A 21,618-nucleotide genomic window follows, 5' to 3' on the forward strand; every position below is an offset into this window, starting at 1 on the left:
CACCAGCAGCAGAATAGTGAGCGCAGCTCTAGAGAATAATACAGGATAAGTAATGTCATGTATGTACACAGTGACTGCACCAGCAGCAGAATAGTGAGTGCAGCTCTGGGGTATAATACAGGATGTAACTCAGGATAAGTACAGGATAAGTAATGTCATGTATGTACACAGTGACTGCACCAGCAGCAGAATAGTTCGTGCTGACTCATTTTGCTGTGAGCTACTGACGGGTGTGGTTGTGTGCTGCTGAGCTCCTGCACCACCTGGAGCAATCTCCATCCACCCAGGCCTGCTCTCTCCTCCCCAGGGAGGGAGTGGGTTCTGTGGGATGAGTGAGCCAAGAAAATCCCATGCTTCTGCCTCCCGAACCAGGCCGGCGGGGGGCAGGAGAAGCCAGTTGCCGGCCAAAGCGCAGGGGGTGAGAAGATCTGTCCGGAGCCAAGGACGCAGCGATGTGACCTCGGCTGCCACCCCCAAGACCCAGGGAAGCCGCAAGGTCTCCGGTTCACAGAAGATCAAGGCAAGTAACATCAGCCTGAGTGCTCCTCCTGGAAAGCTGAGTGACTGTGCGGGAAAGCTGGGTGGTTCAGCTGAAAAGCTGGGTGCTCACGGAGGTGTGCAAAAAGCATGGGGTGACCTTAAGGCCCGGGAGTCTGCTTCCATCTATGGCTCCCGGATTGCTGAGCACCTCCGTGAGTACGAGGAAGCTGGAAAAGCGCTGAGGAGGCTCCAGGAGGAGATAAGGGAGACCTTGGCCCTAGCGGGGGTGGCCACTAAGAAGAAAAAGTCTGATCTTCTTACCACCATCAACAGGCTTAAAGCCGAGGTCACCGCTCTGGAGGAGAAGCGTCGGCTTATCCGTGAAAACAGCGGTCCGTTCCGGGAAAAGCTTGAGAATGACACCAGATTTGAAAAAATGCAACAAGAGCAGCTGAGAAAGCAAAAGGGGCTTGAGATCCAGGCGGATGAAGGCGATGGTGATGATGAGGAGGATGAGGAAGACCTGCCGTGTCCGTCTGGTGGCCTGCACCAACACCAGCAGGCCTCGCACGACAGGCTGCCTGCGGAGCAAGCGCCATTACCATCAGGCTGCGGCTCTGCCAACCTGGAGGAGGAAAGTGATGACAGCGGCCAGGGGGGGGTGCTAATGGCTCAGATCCGTCAGCTTGAGTCCCCAGTTCACCTCCAGAACTTCTCCTTCGGCGATGATATGCCAGATGACGACCCAAAGAGAAAGAAGAGAGCCAGGAAGACCAAGGCGTCTCAGGAGGTGAATCTGGTGTTTCGTCCCCTCCCTGTTCCCTCCGGGCGGGCAGCAGTGCCAGCTTGTCGTGTAGGCCCCGTTACCCAGCCCAGCACGAATCCTGCAGTGGACTCGGTGCCAGGGTGCGGGGAGATTGCAAAGCCACGTTCCATCATGGCGCAGAGCACCAGCCTTGTTTGTAGTAGCAAGGATGGTGCAGGGAAGGCATCGGCCGAAAGGCCGGACAGTGAGGGCGATCCAGCAGGTCCTGGTACTGTGCGCTGCCCCCCAGTGGGAGGGGGGGGGTGGCCCGGTGCCAGGGACGGTGGCTCCTGTGGCCCCTAGCGCTGTGGCTGCATCTAGCTCCGGTGAGCAGCGGCAGTGTGATGGGGCTGCTGGGGCTTGTGGTGCGGCGCCTCCCAAGCGTCCTGTGCAGCCTGCAGAGAAAGGCGCAGGAAAAGTGTTATTCTGTATTGGTGCATCTGACCCTGGAGATGACCATAAGAGACTGTCCGGAGTCAATAAAGACAGGAGGCCTCTTTCATCCAGCGAGCAGCGATGCTCAAACCTTAGAAAAACTGCTGGACAACAAGGGGTTAATGCCAATGAGGCAGAGGGCACAAGTAAGATCGGGGTTGGAGCTGCCTCTTCTCAGGCTGTATCAGCTATGGAGGTGGCTCTACCCCCAGTGCCCAGTGACGCTGAGGCAACCCCAGGTCCTCCTGGCCCAGCTGGTGTGAGTGATGCAAGGAAGCGAGGCGGTAATGTACATAGTGTGGTGAATGTGGGGGTGGTGAATGGCGCTGAGGGGGATCCTGGTGTGAGTGCTGGTCCATCTGCACCCCCAGTGGTGGCCGCTCCCATAAGGAGCTATGCGAGTGTCACCGCTGGGGCAAGTGGGGTTAACTCCTTGTCTCCTGGCTCTGGGAACAGCGTTTTGCAAAGGCGTCTTCTGGAGGCTCTCAGGAGAGGGGAAAAGTCAATCACTGTAGAGGGGAGAGATGTTGATCTGTCCTTCTGGACAGACAGGCATGGCCTGGCAGCCTTCCAAGAGAAAAGGGGGGGAGAGACTGTATGGTCTTTACCCACAACTGGGCCCGGAGCTTCCCGTAGGAATGTGGTTCGTCTTCGCTGGAGGGGCAGTGACGCATGCCCACCCAGGTCAAGGGTGGTGGAGCTCCTCCTGAAGATGAACTTCAGGGCTAGTGACATCTTTGCCCTGATACATCCTTATGGTACTCCGGAGTTCGATGTCAGCTTTGTTCGGCCGGAGGGCTTAGAGCTCTTCTGGTCGAATTATGAGCTGGCAAAGAACGAGCCCGCATGGCGAGACTTTGCTGTGCAAGCAGTGTCTCGCCAAAACACAGTCAAGAAAGTGACCGTTTTGACCCGTAACGAGTCACTTTCTTGCATGGACATCATGACTTGGCTCAGTCGTTATGGTGAGGTTGTACAGGTACCTCAGAAAAACCGCGATGAATTTGGCATTTGGTCTGGAGCCTGGACCTTCATGATGAAGTTGAAGTGTTCAGGCGGCACAGTCGCTCACATTCCCTCTTCAGCCTTTCTTGGGCGAGACAGAATCCTGATTTTCTACCAGGGGCAGCCGAAGGTCTGTCACAGGTGCGGTGACCCCACACACTTTAGCGCCAGCTGCCAAGTGCAGAAGTGCGCTTTGTGTGGTGGGCTAGGTCATCTCGCTGCATCCTGTAAGGACATTAGGTGTAACCTGTGTGGTGAGCTCGGTCACCCTTTCAGCCGTTGTCCTCGCTCCTTTGCCAATGCGGTTGTGACCCCAGTGGAGGAGAGCCATGAGGTTGCTTCTGCTGGGGAAGGTACCAGCAGAGGTGGAGGAGCTAAGGGGCCTGTGAAGAAAAGTAAGAATAAGTCACCTTCTCAGTTGAGGCGGCTTGAAGCCAGACAAAAAGGGAGAGACCTGGGGAAACCTCAGGTTGCTGGGGTGACCCTTGGTCCTTCCTCAGAGGCTGGTCATGCTACTGAGGCCCTGAGGGATGATGAGTTGGATGAGGAGGTCAGGAGGATGGAGCGCGAGACAGGTGCCATGTCCTCCACGTCCTCCCATTATGAGAGTATGGATGAGGATAACAGGATTTGGCTAGAAAATAAGCGCAAGCAGAAAAAGAAAAAACGCGGCGTATCTAAGGTACCTAAGGAAGGGAAAACTTCCTCCCCTCTGGTTGAGCTTTCCAACCAGTTCCTCACCCTCGATGAGATCGCCTCCTCGGAAGGAGAGGCTGAGGGTGGGGTTCTGGAGGTGGCGGCGGAGCAGCCTGCAGGGGGCGCCGAGTCTCTATCCTCTGGGGATGCTGGGTCCTCAGAGTGGGAGACTGACTCAGAGTCAGGAGACAAGGACGAAGGAGAGGGTGGTCCGGGTGGGTCCTTGGGGGCCAGTAATAACATGGACACCTCAATTTCGTTAAAAAGAAGTTGCCCCAATTCTGAAGGGAAAAGGGAAAAGGGATCATCCTCAGAGGACAGTAGGGGGAAGGGAGTTAGTAAGAAAAAAGCCGTCTAACTCAATCACTCATGATGGCGGCACCCACTCCGTTGACGCTGGCGTCCATTAATGTCGCCAGCATTAAGTCTGATGCGGCTAGATTTGCGGCCTTTGATTTTCTCGGCCGCGTTGAAGCTGACATTTTATTTTTGCAGGAGACCAGGCTGCCAGATTTGGCGGCCGTGTTTAAAGCTAAGAGGGAATGGAGACACGGGCCTTCCTATTGGTCTCTTGCGGCCGAGCCGTATAGCGGAGTGGCGGTCCTTTTTACCGCACCGGTAGAATGCCGACGAGTTATTGAGTTAGAAATGGGGAGGTGCCTGATCCTGGATGTCCTCATGAAGGGACAAGAACTGCGCCTAATTAACATCTATGGTCCCCAGTCCAAGTGGGACAGGAAGTGTCTCTTTATGAGGATCAAGCCCTACCTTTTTACAAGTCGGCAGGTGGTCTTTGGAGGGGACTTCAATGCTGTCACGAGGTCCCAGGATAGGGGAGGTTCCAGAGACAAGCTGACTTATGATAGCGTCGCTCTTAATAGCATAGCTAGTGAGGCTCGCCTGGTGGATGTCCAAATCCGGCACACCCCAGGCCACGCGGGGTTCACCTATTATAGGGGTAGCTGCAGGTCTAGAATAGACAGGTTTTATTTAAAGGAGGAAGCCATTTCTTCAGCAGTGTCCGTTGTTGAGGTGGAGTTCTCCGACCACTGTCTAATTTTGTTTTCTCTGAATGTTACAGAGACCCCCCGGATGGGAAGAGGCTACTGGAAGCTCAATTCGTCTCTCCTGGAAGAAGCAGAGATAAGACAATCCTTTGAGGACTTTCTTCAGAGCCAGGTACCATTGCTGGGCCTTTGTAGCAGTAAGTCAGAGTGGTGGGAGATGCTCAAGAAAAGGGTGGCGAGATTCTTCCGCCAGCTCTCGAGCCTCAGGAGCCTGGACAGGTACCGCCTGTATCAGGGCCTGAGGAGGAAACTCGAGCATCTCGTCTCGACTGGAGGTAGTCGTGAGGACATCTCCAGAGTGAAATCCTTGCTGAAGAGGTGTCAGTACGATAGACACGCATCTTTGGTTTTTGAGAGGGATTACGGGAAATACCGCTCGCCCGACCCTTACAGAAACTGCAAGATGTCAGTGAATGGTAAAGTTGTCACGGGACTGGTTGACAGTACGGGATCCCTGAAAAGGTCCAGATCAGGGATTCTGGAGGTCGTCAGATCCTTCTACTCACACCTCTTGGGCAGGAAGGATCTAGATCGGGATGTGATGTCGGCTTTCCTGGCTGAAACTGTCCCTGAGCCAGGAGTAGACCCCTCTCTTGATGTTTTGACAGAGATGATCAGGGAAGAGGAAGTCAGCCGGGCGATTGAAGGGCTCGCCCTCAAGAAATCGCCAGGTCCGGATGGCTTAACATCTGAGTTTTATAAGACCTTTAAGGACGCCTTGGTTCCCCTCTTGACCGATGTATATAATGAGTGTCTTTCCTCGGGCGCTCTGCCGAAGTCAATGAGGAGGTCTGCCCTGATCATCCTGTCAAAGGGTAAGGACCGATCTCGTATTGAGAACTGGCGTCCCATAGCGCTTCTCAATACGGACAGAAAGGTTTTGGCAAAGGTGCTGTTTAATCGGCTGGTGCAGTTTGCGCCCCGGCTCCTTTCGGGGACCCAGCACTGCTCTGTTCCAGGCCGCAGTACATTTAGTGCTGTGCTTTGTGTTCGGGAGGCAGTGGAGCAGGGCAGGGCTGGTAACTGGAAGGGGTACTTGCTGTCCTTGGATCAGGCAAAAGCGTTTGATCGGGTTAACCACGAGTACCTCTGGTCTGTCCTTCTGAGGTATGGCCTGCCGGGGGAGTTTGTCAATTGGCTAAAGGTTTTGTACGCAGGGGCAGAGAGTTTCCCGCTTGTGAACGGTTGGATTGGCCGCTCTTTTGAGGTTGGGTCTGGTGTTCGCCAGGGTTGTCCTCTGAGCCCACTTTTATACGTGTTCGCGATTGACCCATTCCTTAGGAGGGTTGATCGTGGGCCGTTAGTGGGAGTCGGGATGGACCGGGCAGCACCGGAAGCCACTCTAAGGGTGGTAGCGTATGCCGATGATGTCACCGTTTTTGTGTCCTCGAGAGGGGAGGCGCAATGGGTGATGTCAGAGGTTGACCGCTACTCAGAGGCTTCTGGGTCCAAGATCAACCGGGATAAGTGTGAGAGTCTCTGGCTGGGAGAGGGGGATCCAGGCTTTGATCTCCCGGACACTCTTCCAGGGCCCCAAAACTCTGCCAAAGTTCTCGGCATCGAATTTGGCCAGGGGGATTACCCCATGCAAAACTGGGACGGCAGGCTTAAGATCGCCGCTCAGAGGGTGGACCAGTGGAAGGGTTGGTCTTTGACCCTCAGAGAAAGGGTTAACCTGATTAAAACCTACCTGCTCCCATTGCTGATATATCTGGGCAGTGTGTGCATGTTGCCAGAACCCCTCTGGACTCGGGTCTACAGTCTGTTCTTCCAGCTGTTATGGGGGAATAGGCTGAACCTAATCAAGAGGGAGGTTACTTACCGCACGAGGAGACAAGGAGGGTTGTGTATGGTCAACCCTGTGGTGTTCCTAGTGAATACCTTTCTTAAGATCAATGTAGCAAACCTCTGGAAAGAGAGGGCTCCTCCGTGGGTATACTCCTGCAGGGGATGGTTTAGGCCTTTCTTCCAGGAATGGGAGACAGGAGGGCAAGTGAAGGATCTTCGTACACCACATGGGCATCTTCCGGCTTACGCTACCCCGGTTCTGAAGGTGATTCGCCGGTGGGGTCTGGGAATGTGGGAGATCAGGACCATGTCGAGGAAAATCCTTGACAAGAGGGTTCTGTTTGCCCGTTTCCAGAAGCCTCTGGCCCTCAGGGATTGCCCAAGTCGGGATCTTGGGGTGGGTTTAGGTCTTTTGAATTCCATCAGGATCCCCTTGAAGTTTTGGGACGTGACTTGGCGCTGCTTCCATGGAAAGCTGTGTGTGAGGGACAATCTGAAGTGTAGGAGCTCTGAGGAAAGGGGTTGTCCCCGGGAGGAGTGCGGTGGTCTGCTGGAGAGCATGGACCACTTCCTGCTTCAGTGCCCCTTTAACACAGAGGTGTACAACCGGGTGGGCGCTTCCATCCATTGGCCCGGGTTGGCCGGTCTCTCCTATGCGGAGTGGGCCTATGGAGCATTCAGAGGCCTGGGTGGCCGGGACCGCTGCACGTTATTCCTAGTTAGCCTAGTGGTCAGGTACCACACGTGGAACGCACGGTGCGTACGACGCAGCGTAAAATCCTCCCGGTGGATGAGGTGGTTAGGAACATTCTGGGTGACCTGGTGAAGGTGCGCTCTCTGGAGCATGAGAGGCTGGGCACGGGGAGGGCCTCTCTCCTTTGGAGGGGGTTCTCCTTTAGTGTCCCTTAGCCTGTCATCTCCGCTCCTGGTGTTGGGCTGATTCTGCACTGTAGATTTTTGTTTTGTATCTGAGGTTATAGTGATGTTGGGCTTGCAGGCGCCGAACCTGGGCTTTATGTGGTTTGGTTTTGTTATGTTGATTTGTTTAATGTGTTTGTATCTTGTGTACAGTGTGTATTTATGTAGTTATAGTTCTTGTGTATATAGGCTGGTTGGTTTTGGGGTGTTGGTGTTAGGGTGTTAGGTTGGGAGGGGGGTGGACGGGACTTGGACTATACGATCCTGGGCACTGGTCTGGACTATATAGCGCAAACTTTGGACGTTAGACCAGTGTCTGGGGGGAGGGGGTGATGGGCGTGGGATTTAGTTATATTTAATGTTTTTATTTCCTGTTTTATGTCTTTTTTTTGCTGTGTATTCTTTAGTTATTTATGGGGAAAAAAAAAACATTATTAAAAAAAAAATAAATAAATTAGGTGGTGGGACTGTGTGAGGGTTTTGGTTGTTCTCATGCTGAGTATGTGGTGAGTGTGTGTGGCTGGGCCAGGAGGTTTTGTAAGTTTATTTATGATTATATTTGTTGTAATTATTTTGCCAGAAGTTATGGCTTCAATTATGTTTATTGTTGTTATGTTTTTCATTTTTATATAAAATAAAAGATTTACAGGATGTAACTCAGGATCAGTACAGGATAAGTAATGTCATGTATGTGCACAGTGACTGCACCAGCAGCAGAATAGTGAGTGCAGCTCTGGGGTATAATACAGGATGTAACTCAGGATCAGTACAGGATAAGTAATGTCATGTATGTACACAGTGACTGCACCAGCAGCAGAATAGTGAGTGCAGCTCTGGAGTATAATACAGGATGTAACTCAGGATCAGTACAGGATAAGTAATGTCATGTATGTACACAGTGACTGCACCAGCAGATAGTGAGTGCAGCTCTGGGGTATAATACAGGATGTAACTCAGGATCAGTACAGGATAAGTAATGTCATGTATGTACACAGTGACTGCACCAGCAGCAGAATAGTGAGTGCAGCTCTGGAGTATAATACAGGATGTAACTCAGGATCAGTACAGGATAAGTAATGTCATGTATGTACACAGTGACTGCACCAGCAGATAGTGAGTGCAGCTCTGGGGTATAATACAGGATGTAACTCAGGATCAGTACAGGATAAGTAATGTCATGTATGTACACAGTGACTGCACCAGCAGCAGAATAGTGAGTGCAGCTCTGGGGTATAATACAGGATGTAACTCAGGATCAGTACAGGATAAGTAATGTCATGTATGTACACAGTGACTGCACCAGCAGCAGAATAGTGAGTGCAGCTCTGGGGTATAATACAGGATGTAACTCAGGAACAGTACAGGATAAGTAATGTCATGTATGTACACAGTGACTGCACCAGCAGCAGAATAGTGAGTGCAGCTCTGGGGTATAATACAGGATGTAACTCAGGATCAGTACAAGATAACTAATGTCATGTATGTACACAGTGACTGCACCAGCAGAATAGTGAGTGCAGCTCTGGAGTATAATACAGGATGTAACTCAGGATCAGTACAGGATAAGTAATGTCATGTATGTACACAGTGACTGCACCAGCAGCAGAATAGTGAGTGCAGCTCTGGGGTATAATACAGGATGTAACTCAGGATCAGTACAGGATAAGTAATGTCATGTATGTACACAGTGACCGCACCAGCACATAATAGTGAGTGCAGCTCTGGTGTATAATACAGGATGTAACTCAGGATCAGTACAGGATAAGTAATGTCATGTATGTACACAGTGACCACACCAGCAGCAGAATAGTGAGTGCAGCTCTGGGGTATAATACAGGATCTAACTCAGGAACAGTACAGGATAAGTAATGTCATGTATGTACACAGTGACTGCACCAGCAGCAGAATAGTGAGTGCAGCTCTGGAGTATAATACAGGATGTAACTCAGGATCAGTACAGGATAAGTAATGTCATGTATGTACACAGTGACTACACCAGGAGCAGAATAGTGAGTGCAGCTCTGGGGTATAATACAGGATGTAACTCAGGATCAGTACAGGATAAGTAATGTCATGTATGTACACAGTGACCGCACCAGCACATAATAGTGAGTGCAGCTCTGGGGTATAATACAGGATGTAACTCAGGATCAGTACAGGATAAGTAATGTCATGTATGTACACAGTGACCGCACCAGCACATAATAGTGAGTGCAGCTCTGGGGTATAATACAGGATGTAACTCAGGATCAGTACAGGATAAGTAATGTCATGTATGTACACAGTGACTGCACCAACAGCAGAATAGTGAGTGCAGCTCTGGGGTATAATACAGGATGTAACTCAGGATCAGTACAGGATAAGTAATGTCATGTATGTACACGGTGACTGCAGCAGCTGCAGAATAGTGAGTGCAGCTCTGGAGTATAATACAGGATGTAACTCAGGATCAGTACAGGATAAGTAATGTCATGTATGTACACAGTGACTGCACCAGCAGCAGAATAGTGAGTGCAGCTCTGGGGTATAATACAGGATGTAACTCAGGATCAGTACAGGATAAGTAATGTCATGTATGTACACAGTGACTGCACCAACAGCAGAATAGTGAGTGCAGCTCTGGGGTATAATACAGGATGTAACTCAGGATCAGTACAGGATAAGTAATGTCATGTATGTACACAGTGACTGCACCAGCAGCAGAATAGTGAGTGCAGCTCTGGAGTATAATACAGGATGTAACTCAGGATCAGTACAGGATAAGTAATGTCATGTATGTACACAGTGACTGCACCAGCAGCAGAATAGTGAGTGCAGCTCTGGGGTATAATACAGGATGTAACTCAGGAACAGTACAGGATAAGTAATGTCATGTATGTACACAGTGACCGCACCAGCACATAATAGTGAGTGCAGCTCTGGGGTATAATACAGGATGTAACTCAGGATCAGTACAGGATAAGTAATGTCATGTATGTACACAGTGACCGCACCAGCACATAATAGTGAGTGCAGCTCTGGGGTATAATACAGGATGTAACTCAGGATCAGTACAGGATAAGTAATGTCATGTATGTACACAGTGACTGCACCAGCAGCAGCATAGTGAGTGCAGCTCTGGGGTATAATACAGGATGTAACTCAGGATCAGTACAGGATAAGTAATGTCATGTATGTACACAGTGACTGCACCAACAGCAGAATAGTGAGTGCAGCTCTGGGGTATAATACAGGATGTAACTCAGGATCAGTACAGGATAAGTAATGTCATGTATGTACACAGTGACTGCACCAACAGCAGAATAGTGAGTGCAGCTCTGGAGTATAATACAGGATGTAACTCAGGATCAGTACAGGATAAGTAATGTCATGTATGTACACAGTGACTGCACCAACAGCAGAATAGTGAGTGCAGCTCTGGGGTATAATACAGGATGTAACTCAGGATCAGTACAGGATAAGTAATGTCATGTATGTACACAGTGACTGCACCAGCAGCAGAATAGTGAGTGCAGCTCTGGAGTATAATGCAGGATGTAACTCAGGATCAGTACAGGATAAGTAATGTCATGTATGTACACAGTGACTGCACCAGCAGCAGAATAGTGAGTGCAGCTCTGGGGTATAATACAGGATGTAACTCAGGATCAGTACAGGATAAGTAATGTCATGTATGTACACAGTGACTGCTGGGGAGCCCACATAAGGCTGTACATAATGGATCCATGGAGGTGGGGTGGCTGTATCTATTGAATCCATAGGGTGTGAGGGGCTTATGTAAAATAACCAAGAGGAGGTTCTTTGATATAATAAACTAGGGAATATTTTACGACAGGGGACTAAAATTTTGAATGCTGCCACATGAGTTCACTGCAAAGGGGCCCATTAAGGCTCTGTCGCCCAGGGGCCCACTGAATCCTGGAGCCGCCCCTGCTCTGGGGTATAATACAGGATGTAACTCCATGGTCTATATGAATACACATCAGTCGGAGCTTCTCTTAGTTGTGTAGTGAGACATGAGACGCCCGCTGTCAGTACTGAGGTGAGATGCAGAGTAATGACCTTGGTGTCTGGCGTCTCCTCCTGGCATCGGCTCTTATCACGCTGCTCCCAGGATACATATAATGGAGGGAGGTGTAAGGAACCGGCTGGACTGTCCCTGCATCCATCATTCTACCTCCAGAAGTATTATCATTCCAATTACTCTGCTGGCTGTCAGTGAATGGGACATCCTGAGCTGCTTTAGTTTTGTGATGTGTTCTCCAGTGCTGGGACATACAGGGGGGTTACTCACCCGTCGGCTGCCCTCTCTCTCTTTGGTGCCCTTCTCCTCTCTGGTTACGCGGCTGGGCGCAGGCTTCACATGAGGAGAGTTGAGGCCCGGCGGGGCGGCTGCCAGTTTACTCATCAGACTGTTCTGGCGAGCAAAGTCACGCAGGACACTGTGATGGGATCTTGTCTGCAAGAAGAAGGAGCAGAGGACGTCAGTGATGGGGGCGACACGGAGGGGGGGATTGTCTCCAGCAGTGATCGCTGTATGACAGCCAGAGGTGGGTGCCCCCCAGAGGCATCCCTGGCACCTGTATACAGTATGAATAAAGATCTCTGCTTCCTCTCACTGAACGAGAATGTGAGCCTGAAAAGCTAAACAGACTACTCACAGCTCAGGTTTGCTACAACAGCATCCAGTATAAATGATACACTAAGATCTAAACAGTCCAATCCAAACTGGTCCATTTTACCTGCACTGATACACTGTAACAAACTGTAAAGACAAGAGAGAGATTTGCTTCGCTGATGTGTTGAGATCACAGAGGATTAGGATTGTCTAAACTGGATACAGCTGTAGCAAACCCTCAGCTGTGAGATGTATTATATCAGGAAGGATTGAGGGTGCATTCACACTTGCCGTTTTGGATACGCAGAAACGTGTGTGTCAGATCGCACGCGTTTATAAATGTTACAATGCGTTTGGCTACTGTGGAAGCGTTTTTCGCCATTGCTTTAAGTGTAAGAAGTCGTGTTTCATAACTGCTTACAATTACAGCAATGAAGAAAAACACATCCTGACGCGTCCAAAACGCAACGTGTGAACACAGCCTCAGGTTACTGTCACACACTGGGACTCATTTACTTACCTGTCCGACGGAGTTCACCGAAAGTGCATTGTCCGTGTATAATGCACTGTGCCGCGATTCACTAAAATCATGCGCCCGATATCCTGCATGTGTCGCTTCCCCGCTCAGGTCCCCGGAGTTCACCTTCTTCTTCCTGGTGCATGTAAGTGCATTGTCTTGCGACAAAATTTGAATGTTAAATCCCGCGCTCATTTGTGTCGCATGAAAGCAGTGCAGCTGCGCCAATATCCAGTTGCATGCAACACAATCTCAGTGCAGACACCTGCTAAATACCTCTCAAAGCCCTGCAATCCCCAAGAACGTCAGAGAGTCTGACACAAGTGCGCACGCGGACCCTTAGTAAATAAGCCCCAGTGTACGTTTTTTTTCAGTTTTCATTGTGTTTAAAAACGGTCTGGTGGGCGGCTATATGGACGCTGTGGGCGTGTGTGGGTATATCTTGGGTAAGGGGTTGTATATGGGTCTCAGTCTTACCTTCTCCAGCACCTCAGCGTCTTGATAGGCCAGAATCTTATAGGCACCGCGCAGGCGTCTGACTCCAGGGTAGAGCAGGGGCACCAAGTTCACATAGGCCACTCCGTGGAAAGCGATCTGCCCGTCCTCCTCACCCGACTGCTGCAGGAACAGAAGGAAAGCCTTCAGCTCATCATCTGTACACAGAGTACATGGCGCCACAGTTCCAGAACAAACTTACCTCAGTATTGACCTCTGGGTATAAAATATTCTTATCTACAGCCTGCTGTCTAGGTAGGTACATACAGTATGGGGGCACTTACTTTTTCTGCTTTTCCTGGTTTGGACTTTCCAGCAGGGGACAATGGCGCCCTCATGATCTCCACTGGCCAATACCGGCACTCCGCAATCCGCTTCTGTAAACTGTGGAAGGGGAGAAGTGCAGTGATAGATAACATACTAAAGGCAAGCAGGGTTACTGCTGTCATACGTACTGGGGGTACAGGAGAAATTCTGGGGTGCCACATAAAGGGGTCACCCCCATGCTAGGACCCCATCTTTAATAAGACACATGTACAGTTAGGGCCAGAAATATTTGGACAGTGACACAATTTTGGCGAGTTGGGCTCTGCATGCCACCACATTGGATTTGAAATGAAACCTCTACAACAGAATTCAAGTGCAGATTGTAACGTTTAATTTGAAGGGTTGAACAAAGATATCTGATAGAAAATATAGGAATTGTAGACATTTCTTTACAAACACTCCACATTTTAGGAGCTCAAAAGTAATTGGACAAATAAACTTAACCCAAACAAAATATTTTTATTTTCAATATTTTGTTGCGAATCCTTTGGAGGCAATCACTGCCTTAAGTCTGGAACCCATGGCCGCAGCCTTCAGGTCTTGCTTGTTTGTGGGTCTTTCCATCTTAAGTCTGGATTTGTGCAAGTGAAATGCATGCTCAATTGGGTTAAGATCTGGTGATTGACTTGGCCATTGCAGAATGTTCCACTTTTTTGTACTCATGAACTCCTGGGTAGCTTTGGCTGTATGCTTGGGGTCATTGTCCATCTGTACTATGAAGCGCCGTCCGATCAACTTTGCAGCATTTGGCTGAATGTGGGCTGAAAGTATATCCCGGTACACTTCAGAATTCATCCGGCTACTCTTGTCTGCTGTTATGTCATCAATAAACACAGGTGACCCAGTGCCACTGAAAGCCATGCATGCCCATGCCATCACGTTGCCTCCACCATGTATTACAGAGGATGTGGTGTGCCTTGGATCATGTGCCGTTCCCTTTCTTCTCCAAACTTTTTTCTTCCCATCATTCTGGTACAGGTTGATCTTTGTCTCATCTGTCCATAGAATACTTTTCCAGAACTGAGCTGGCTTCTTGAGGTGTTTTTCGGCAAATGTAACTCTGGCCTGTCTAATTTTGGAATTGATGAATGGTTTGCATCTAGATGTGAACCCTTTGTATTTACTTTCAAGGAGTCTTCTCTTTACTGATAACTTAGACAGATACACCTATTTCACTGAGAGTGTTCTGGACTTCACTGAGAGTGTTCTGGACTTCACTGAGAGTGTTCTGGACTTCACTGAGAGTGTTCTGGACTTCACTGAGAGTGTTCTGGACTTCACTGAGAGTGTTCTGGACTTCACTGAGAGTGTTCTGGACTTCACTGAGAGTGTTCTGGACTTCACTGAGAGCGTTCTGGACTTCACTGAGAGCGTTCTGGACTTCACTGAGAGTGTTCTGGACTTCACTGAGAGTGTTCTGGACTTCACTGAGAGCGTTCTGGACTTCACTGAGAGCGTTCTGGACTTCACTGAGAGCGTTCTGGACTTCACTGAGAGCGTTCTGGACTTCACTGAGAGTGTTCTGGACTTCAGTTGATGTTGTGAACGGGTTCTTCTTCACCAGAGAAAGTATGCGGCGATCATCCACCACTGTTGTCATCCGTGGACGTCCAGGCCTTTTTGAGTTCCCAAGCTCACCAGTCAATTCCTTATTTCTCAGAATGTACCCGACTGTTGATTTTGCTACTCCAAGCATGTCTGCTATCTCTCGGATGGATTTCTTCTTTTTTTTCAGCCTCAGGATGTTCTGCTTCACCTCAGTTGAGAGTTCCTTTGACCGCATGTTGTCTGGTCACAGCAACAGCTTCCAAATGCAAAACCACACACCTGGAATCAACCCCAGACCTTGTAACTACTTCATTGATTACAGGTTAACGAGGGAAACGCCTTCAGAGTTAATTGCAGCCCTTAGAGTCCAATGTCCAATTACTTTTGGTCCCTTGAAAAAGAGGAGGCTATGCATTACAGAGCTATGATTCCTAAACCCTTTCTCCGATTTGGATGTGGAAACTCTCATATTGCAGCTGGGAGTGTGAACTTTCAGCCCATATTATATATAATTGTATTTCTGAACATGTTTTTGTAAACAGCTAAAATAACAAAACTTGTGTCACTGTCCAAATATTTCTGGCCCTAACTGTATATAGGGGTCATCCGGTCACCTGATGACTGCCGCCTGATCCAGGTAACAACGTCTCTCTGTGTCCCACGTCACTCGCTTTTTGTGGGTCTCAGCTTCAATACGGAAATCCTTGTCCTACAGGAAGACATGTGCAGGTTATAGAGCTGTCCAATAGCAGAGCTTAAATACCGCCTACTGCAACCAATCAGATTACAGCTTTACGTCTGCTTGGAAAATTAAATAGGGACCTAAATGGTTTTAACAGGTAAAGATCCTCCCCTCCCCCTTCACCACTGACCTCTTTCCGGTTCATCTCTCCGTCCTCTTCTTCGTAGGCCGCAGAGAGAATGAAGGATTCTGGGATATGCTGAGCGCCTGGAGCAGAGATCCCGCTCATGGGCCACCTCTTCTGTCGTGACAAGGGCTCGCTCTCCCCGCCTGCTTTCAGGACACCATTGGAAAAGATGAGAGTGGATTCTCTCTGCATCAGAATAGGAAACAGAAGTCACTACGGGATCAGCTGTGGACGTGGCTCGGATGAGTGGGACCCGGCTAAATATGTTCAGTCTCTATATATTAATATCAGACCCCAGACCTGTATAATAATATAAGACCCCAGACCTGTATATTAATATCAGACTCCAGACCAGACCTGTATAATAATATAAGACCCCAGACCAGACCTGTATATTAATATCAGACTCCAGACCAGACCTGTATAATAATATAAGACCCCAGACCAGACCTGTATATTAATATCAGACTCCAGACCAGACCTGTATAATAATATAAGACCCCAGACCAGACCTGTATATTAATATCAGACTCCAGACCAGACCTGTATAATAATATAAGACCCCAGACCAGACCTGTATATTAAAATCAGACTCCAGACCAGACCTGTATAATAATATCAGACCCCAGACCAGACCTGTATATTAATATCACACCCCAGACCAGACCTGTATATTAATATCACACCCCAGACCAGACCTGTATATTAGTATCAGACTCCAGACCAGACCTGTATAATAATATCACACCCCAGACCAGACCTGTATAATAATATCAGTCCTCAGACCAGACCTGTATATTAATATCAGTCCTCAGACCAGACCTGTATAATAATATCAGACTCCAGACCAGACCTGTATAATAATATCAGTCCTCAGACCAGACCTGTATAATAATATCAGACCCCAGACCAGACCTGTATAATGATATCAGACCCAAGACCAGACCTGTATAATAATATCAGTCCCCAGACCAGACATGTATAATAATATCAGACCCCAGACCAGACCTGTATAATAATATCAGACCCCAGACCAGACCTGTATATTAATATCAGACTCCAGACCAGACCTGTATATTAATATCAGACTCCAGACCAGACCTGTATATTAATATCACACCCCAGACCAGACCTGTATATTAATATCAGACTCCAGACCAGACCTGTATAATAATATCAGTCCTCAGACCAGACCTGCATATTAATATCAGACCCCAGACCAGACCTGTATAATAATATCAGACTCCAGACCAGACCTGTATAATAATATCGGACCCCAGACCAGACCTGTATAATAATATCAGACCCCAGACCAGACCTGTATATTAATATCAGACCCCAGACCAGACCTGTATATTAATATCAGACTCCAGACCAGACCTGTATATTAATATCAGACCCCAGACCAGACCTGTATAATAATATCAGACTCCAGACCAGACCTGTATATTAATATCAGACTCCAGACCAGACCTGTATATTAATATCACACCCCAGACCAGACCTGTATATTAATATCAGACTCCAGACCAGACCTGTATAATAATATCACACCCCAGACCAGACCTGTATAATAATATCAGTCCTCAGACCAGACCTGCATATTAATATCAGACCCCAGACCAGACCTGTATATTAATATCATACTCCAGACCAGACCTGTATAATAATATCACACCCCAGACCTATATAATAATATCAGAGCCCAGACCAGACCTGTATAATAATATCAGACCCCAGACCAGACCTGTATATTAATATCACACCCCAGACCAGACCTGTATATTAATATCAGACCCCAGACCAGACCTGTATATTAATATCGGACCCCAGACCAGACCTGTATATTAATATCAGACTTCAAACCAGACCTGTATAATAATATCGGACCCCAGACCAGACCTGTATAATAATATCAGACCCCAGACCAGACCTGTATAATAATATCAGACCCCAGACCAGACCTGTATAATAATATCAGACTTCAAACCAGACCTGTATAATAATATCAGACTCCAGACCAGACCTGTATAATAATATCGGACCCCAGACCAGACCTGTATATTAATATCAGACTTCAAACCAGACCTGTATAATAATATCAGACTCCAGACCAGACCTGTATAATAATATCGGACCCCAGACCAGACCTGTATATTAATATCACACCCCAGACCAGACCTGTATATTAAAATCAGACTCCAGACCAGACCTGTATAATAATATCAGACCCCAGACCAGACCTGTATATTAATATCACACCCCAGACCAGACCTGTATATTAAAATCAGACTCCAGACCAGACCTGTATAATAATATCAGACCCCAGACCAGACCTGTATATTAATATCACACCCCAGACCAGACCTGTATATTAATATCAGACTCCAGACCAGACCTGTATATTAATATCACACCCCAGACCAGAGCTGTATATTAATATCACACCCCAGACCAGACCTGTATAATAATATCAGACCCCAGACCAGACCTGTATAATAATATCAGACCCCAGACCAGACCTGTATATTAATATCACACCCCAGACCAGACCTGTATATTAATATCAGACTCCAGACCAGACCTGTATATTAATATCACACCCCAGACCAGAGCTGTATAATAATATCAGACCCCAGACCAGACCTATATAATAATATCAGACTCCAGACCAGACCTGTATAATAATATCAGACCCCAGACCAGACGTATATAATAATATCAGACCCCAGACCAGACCTGTTTAATAATATCAGACCCCAGGCCAGAGCTGTATAATAATATCAGACCCCAGACCAGACTTGTATAATAATATCAGACCCCAGACCAGAGCTGTATAATAATATCAGACCCCAGACCGGACCTGTATATTAATATCAGACTCAGACCAGACCTGTATATTAATATCAGACTCCAGACCTGTATAATAATATCGGACCCCAGACCAGACCTGTATATTAATATCAGACTCCAGACCAGACCTGTATAATAATATCAGACCCCAGACCAGACCTGTATATTAATATCAGACCCCAGACCAGACCTGTATATTAATATCAGACCCCAGACCAGACCTGTATATTAATATCAGACTCCAGACCAGAGCTGTATAATAATATCAGACCCCAGACCAGACCTGTATAATAATATCAGACCCCAGACCAGACCTGTATATTAATATCAGACTCCAGACCAGACCTGTATAATAATATCAGACCCCAGACCAGACCTGTATAATAATATCAGACCCCAGACCAGACCTGTATAATAATATCAGACCCCAGACCAGACCTGTATATTAATATCAGACTCCAGACCAGACCTGTATAATAATATCAGACCCCAGACCAGACCTGTATAATAATATCAGACCCCAGACCAGACCTGTATAATAATATCAGACCTCAGACCAGACCTGTATAATAATATCAGACTCCAGACCAGACCTGTATAATAATATCAGACCCCAGACCAGACCTGTAAATTAATATCAGACTCCAGACCAGACCTGTATAATAATATCAGACCCCAGACCAGACCTGTATATTAATATCACACCCCAGACCAGACCTGTATATTAATATCAGACCCCAGACCAGACCTGTATATTAATATCGGACCCCAGACCAGACCTGTATATTAATATCAGACTTCAAACCAGACCTGTATAATAATATCGGACCCCAGACCAGACCTGTATAATAATATCAGACCCCAGACCAGACCTGTATAATAATATCAGACCCCAGACCAGACCTGTATAATAATATCAGACTTCAAACCAGACCTGTATAATAATATCAGACTCCAGACCAGACCTGTATAATAATATCGGACCCCAGACCAGACCTGTATATTAATATCAGACTTCAAACCAGACCTGTATAATAATATCAGACTCCAGACCAGACCTGTATAATAATATCGGACCCCAGACCAGACCTGTATATTAATATCACACCCCAGACCAGACCTGTATATTAAAATCAGACTCCAGACCAGACCTGTATAATAATATCAGACCCCAGACCAGACCTGTATATTAATATCACACCCCAGACCAGACCTGTATATTAAAATCAGACTCCAGACCAGACCTGTATAATAATATCAGACCCCAGACCAGACCTGTATATTAATATCACACCCCAGACCAGACCTGTATATTAATATCAGACTCCAGACCAGACCTGTATATTAATATCACACCCCAGACCAGAGCTGTATATTAATATCACACCCCAGACCAGACCTGTATAATAATATCAGACCCCAGACCAGACCTGTATAATAATATCAGACCCCAGACCAGACCTGTATATTAATATCACACCCCAGACCAGACCTGTATATTAATATCAGACTCCAGACCAGACCTGTATATTAATATCACACCCCAGACCAGAGCTGTATAATAATATCAGACCCCAGACCAGACCTATATAATAATATCAGACTCCAGACCAGACCTGTATAATAATATCAGACCCCAGACCAGACGTATATAATAATATCAGACCCCAGACCAGACCTGTTTAATAATATCAGACCCCAGGCCAGAGCTGTATAATAATATCAGACCCCAGACCAGACTTGTATAATAATATCAGACCCCAGACCAGAGCTGTATAATAATATCAGACCCCAGACCGGACCTGTATATTAATATCAGACTCAGACCAGACCTGTATATTAATATCAGACTCCAGACCTGTATAATAATATCGGACCCCAGACCAGACCTGTATATTAATATCAGACTCCAGACCAGACCTGTATAATAATATCAGACCCCAGACCAGACCTGTATATTAATATCAGACCCCAGACCAGACCTGTATATTAATATCAGACCCCAGACCAGACCTGTATATTAATATCAGACTCCAGACCAGAGCTGTATAATAATATCAGACCCCAGACCAGACCTGTATAATAATATCAGACCCCAGACCAGACCTGTATATTAATATCAGACTCCAGACCAGACCTGTATAATAATATCAGACCCCAGACCAGACCTGTATAATAATATCAGACCCCAGACCAGACCTGTATAATAATATCAGACCCCAGACCAGACCTGTATATTAATATCAGACTCCAGACCAGACCTGTATAATAATATCAGACCCCAGACCAGACCTGTATAATAATATCAGACCCCAGACCAGACCTGTATAATAATATCAGACCTCAGACCAGACCTGTATAATAATATCAGACTCCAGACCAGACCTGTATAATAATATCAGACCCCAGACCAGACCTGTAAATTAATATCAGACTCCAGACCAGACCTGTATAATAATATCAGACCCCAGACCAGACCTGTAAATTAAAATCAGACTCCAGACCAGACCTGTATAATAATATCAGACCCCAGACCAGACCTGTATATTAATATCACACCCCAGACCAGACCTGTATATTAATATCAGACTCCAGACCAGACCTGTATAATAATATCAGACCCCAGACCAGACCTGTATAATAATATCAGTCCTCAGACCAGACCTGTATATTAATATCACACCCCAGACCAGACCTGTATATTAATATCAGACTCCAGACCAGACCTGTATAATAATATCAGACCCCAGACCAGACCTGTATAATAATATCAGACCCCAGACCAGACCTGTATAATAATATCAGACCCCAGACCAGACCTATATAATAATATCAGACTCCAGACCAGACCTGTATAATAATATCAGACCCCAGACCAGAGCTGTATAATAATATCAGACCCCAGACCAGACCTGTATATTAATATCAGACTCCAGACCTGTATAATAATATCGGACCCCAGACCAGACCTGTATAATAATATCAGACCCCAGACCAGACCTGTATATTAATATCAGACTCCAGACCAGACCTGTATATTAATATCAGACTCCAGACCAGACCTGTATAATAATATCAGACTCCAGACCAGACCTGTATAATAATATCAGACTCCAGACCAGACCTGTATATTAATATCAGACTCCAGACCAGACCTGTATATTAATATCACACCCCAGACCAGACCTGTATATTAA

At 47.1% G+C, this 21,618-nt stretch overlaps 1 protein-coding gene across 3 annotated transcripts in view; it reads right to left on the minus strand.

Annotated features, from left to right (window-relative positions):
- CFAP70 (cilia and flagella associated protein 70) overlaps positions 1-21,618 on the minus strand; it is a 56,790-nt gene that overhangs the window by 17,769 nt on the left and 17,403 nt on the right. For all 3 annotated transcript variants that reach the window (XM_072119757.1, XM_072119758.1, XM_072119759.1), the window contains exons 7-11: positions 15,572-15,754; positions 15,314-15,408; positions 13,109-13,208; positions 12,807-12,947; positions 11,489-11,653 (exon numbers count right to left, since the gene is read on the minus strand). In XM_072119757.1, coding sequence (XP_071975858.1) covers positions 11,489-11,653; positions 12,807-12,947; positions 13,109-13,208; positions 15,314-15,408; positions 15,572-15,754 — 684 coding nt within the window. The remainder of the gene's footprint in view (positions 1-11,488; positions 11,654-12,806; positions 12,948-13,108; positions 13,209-15,313; positions 15,409-15,571; positions 15,755-21,618) is intronic.

The sequence above is a fragment of the Engystomops pustulosus genome, chromosome 8 (assembly GCF_040894005.1).
Source record: "Engystomops pustulosus chromosome 8, aEngPut4.maternal, whole genome shotgun sequence".
Lineage (NCBI taxonomy): Eukaryota > Metazoa > Chordata > Amphibia > Anura > Leptodactylidae > Engystomops > Engystomops pustulosus.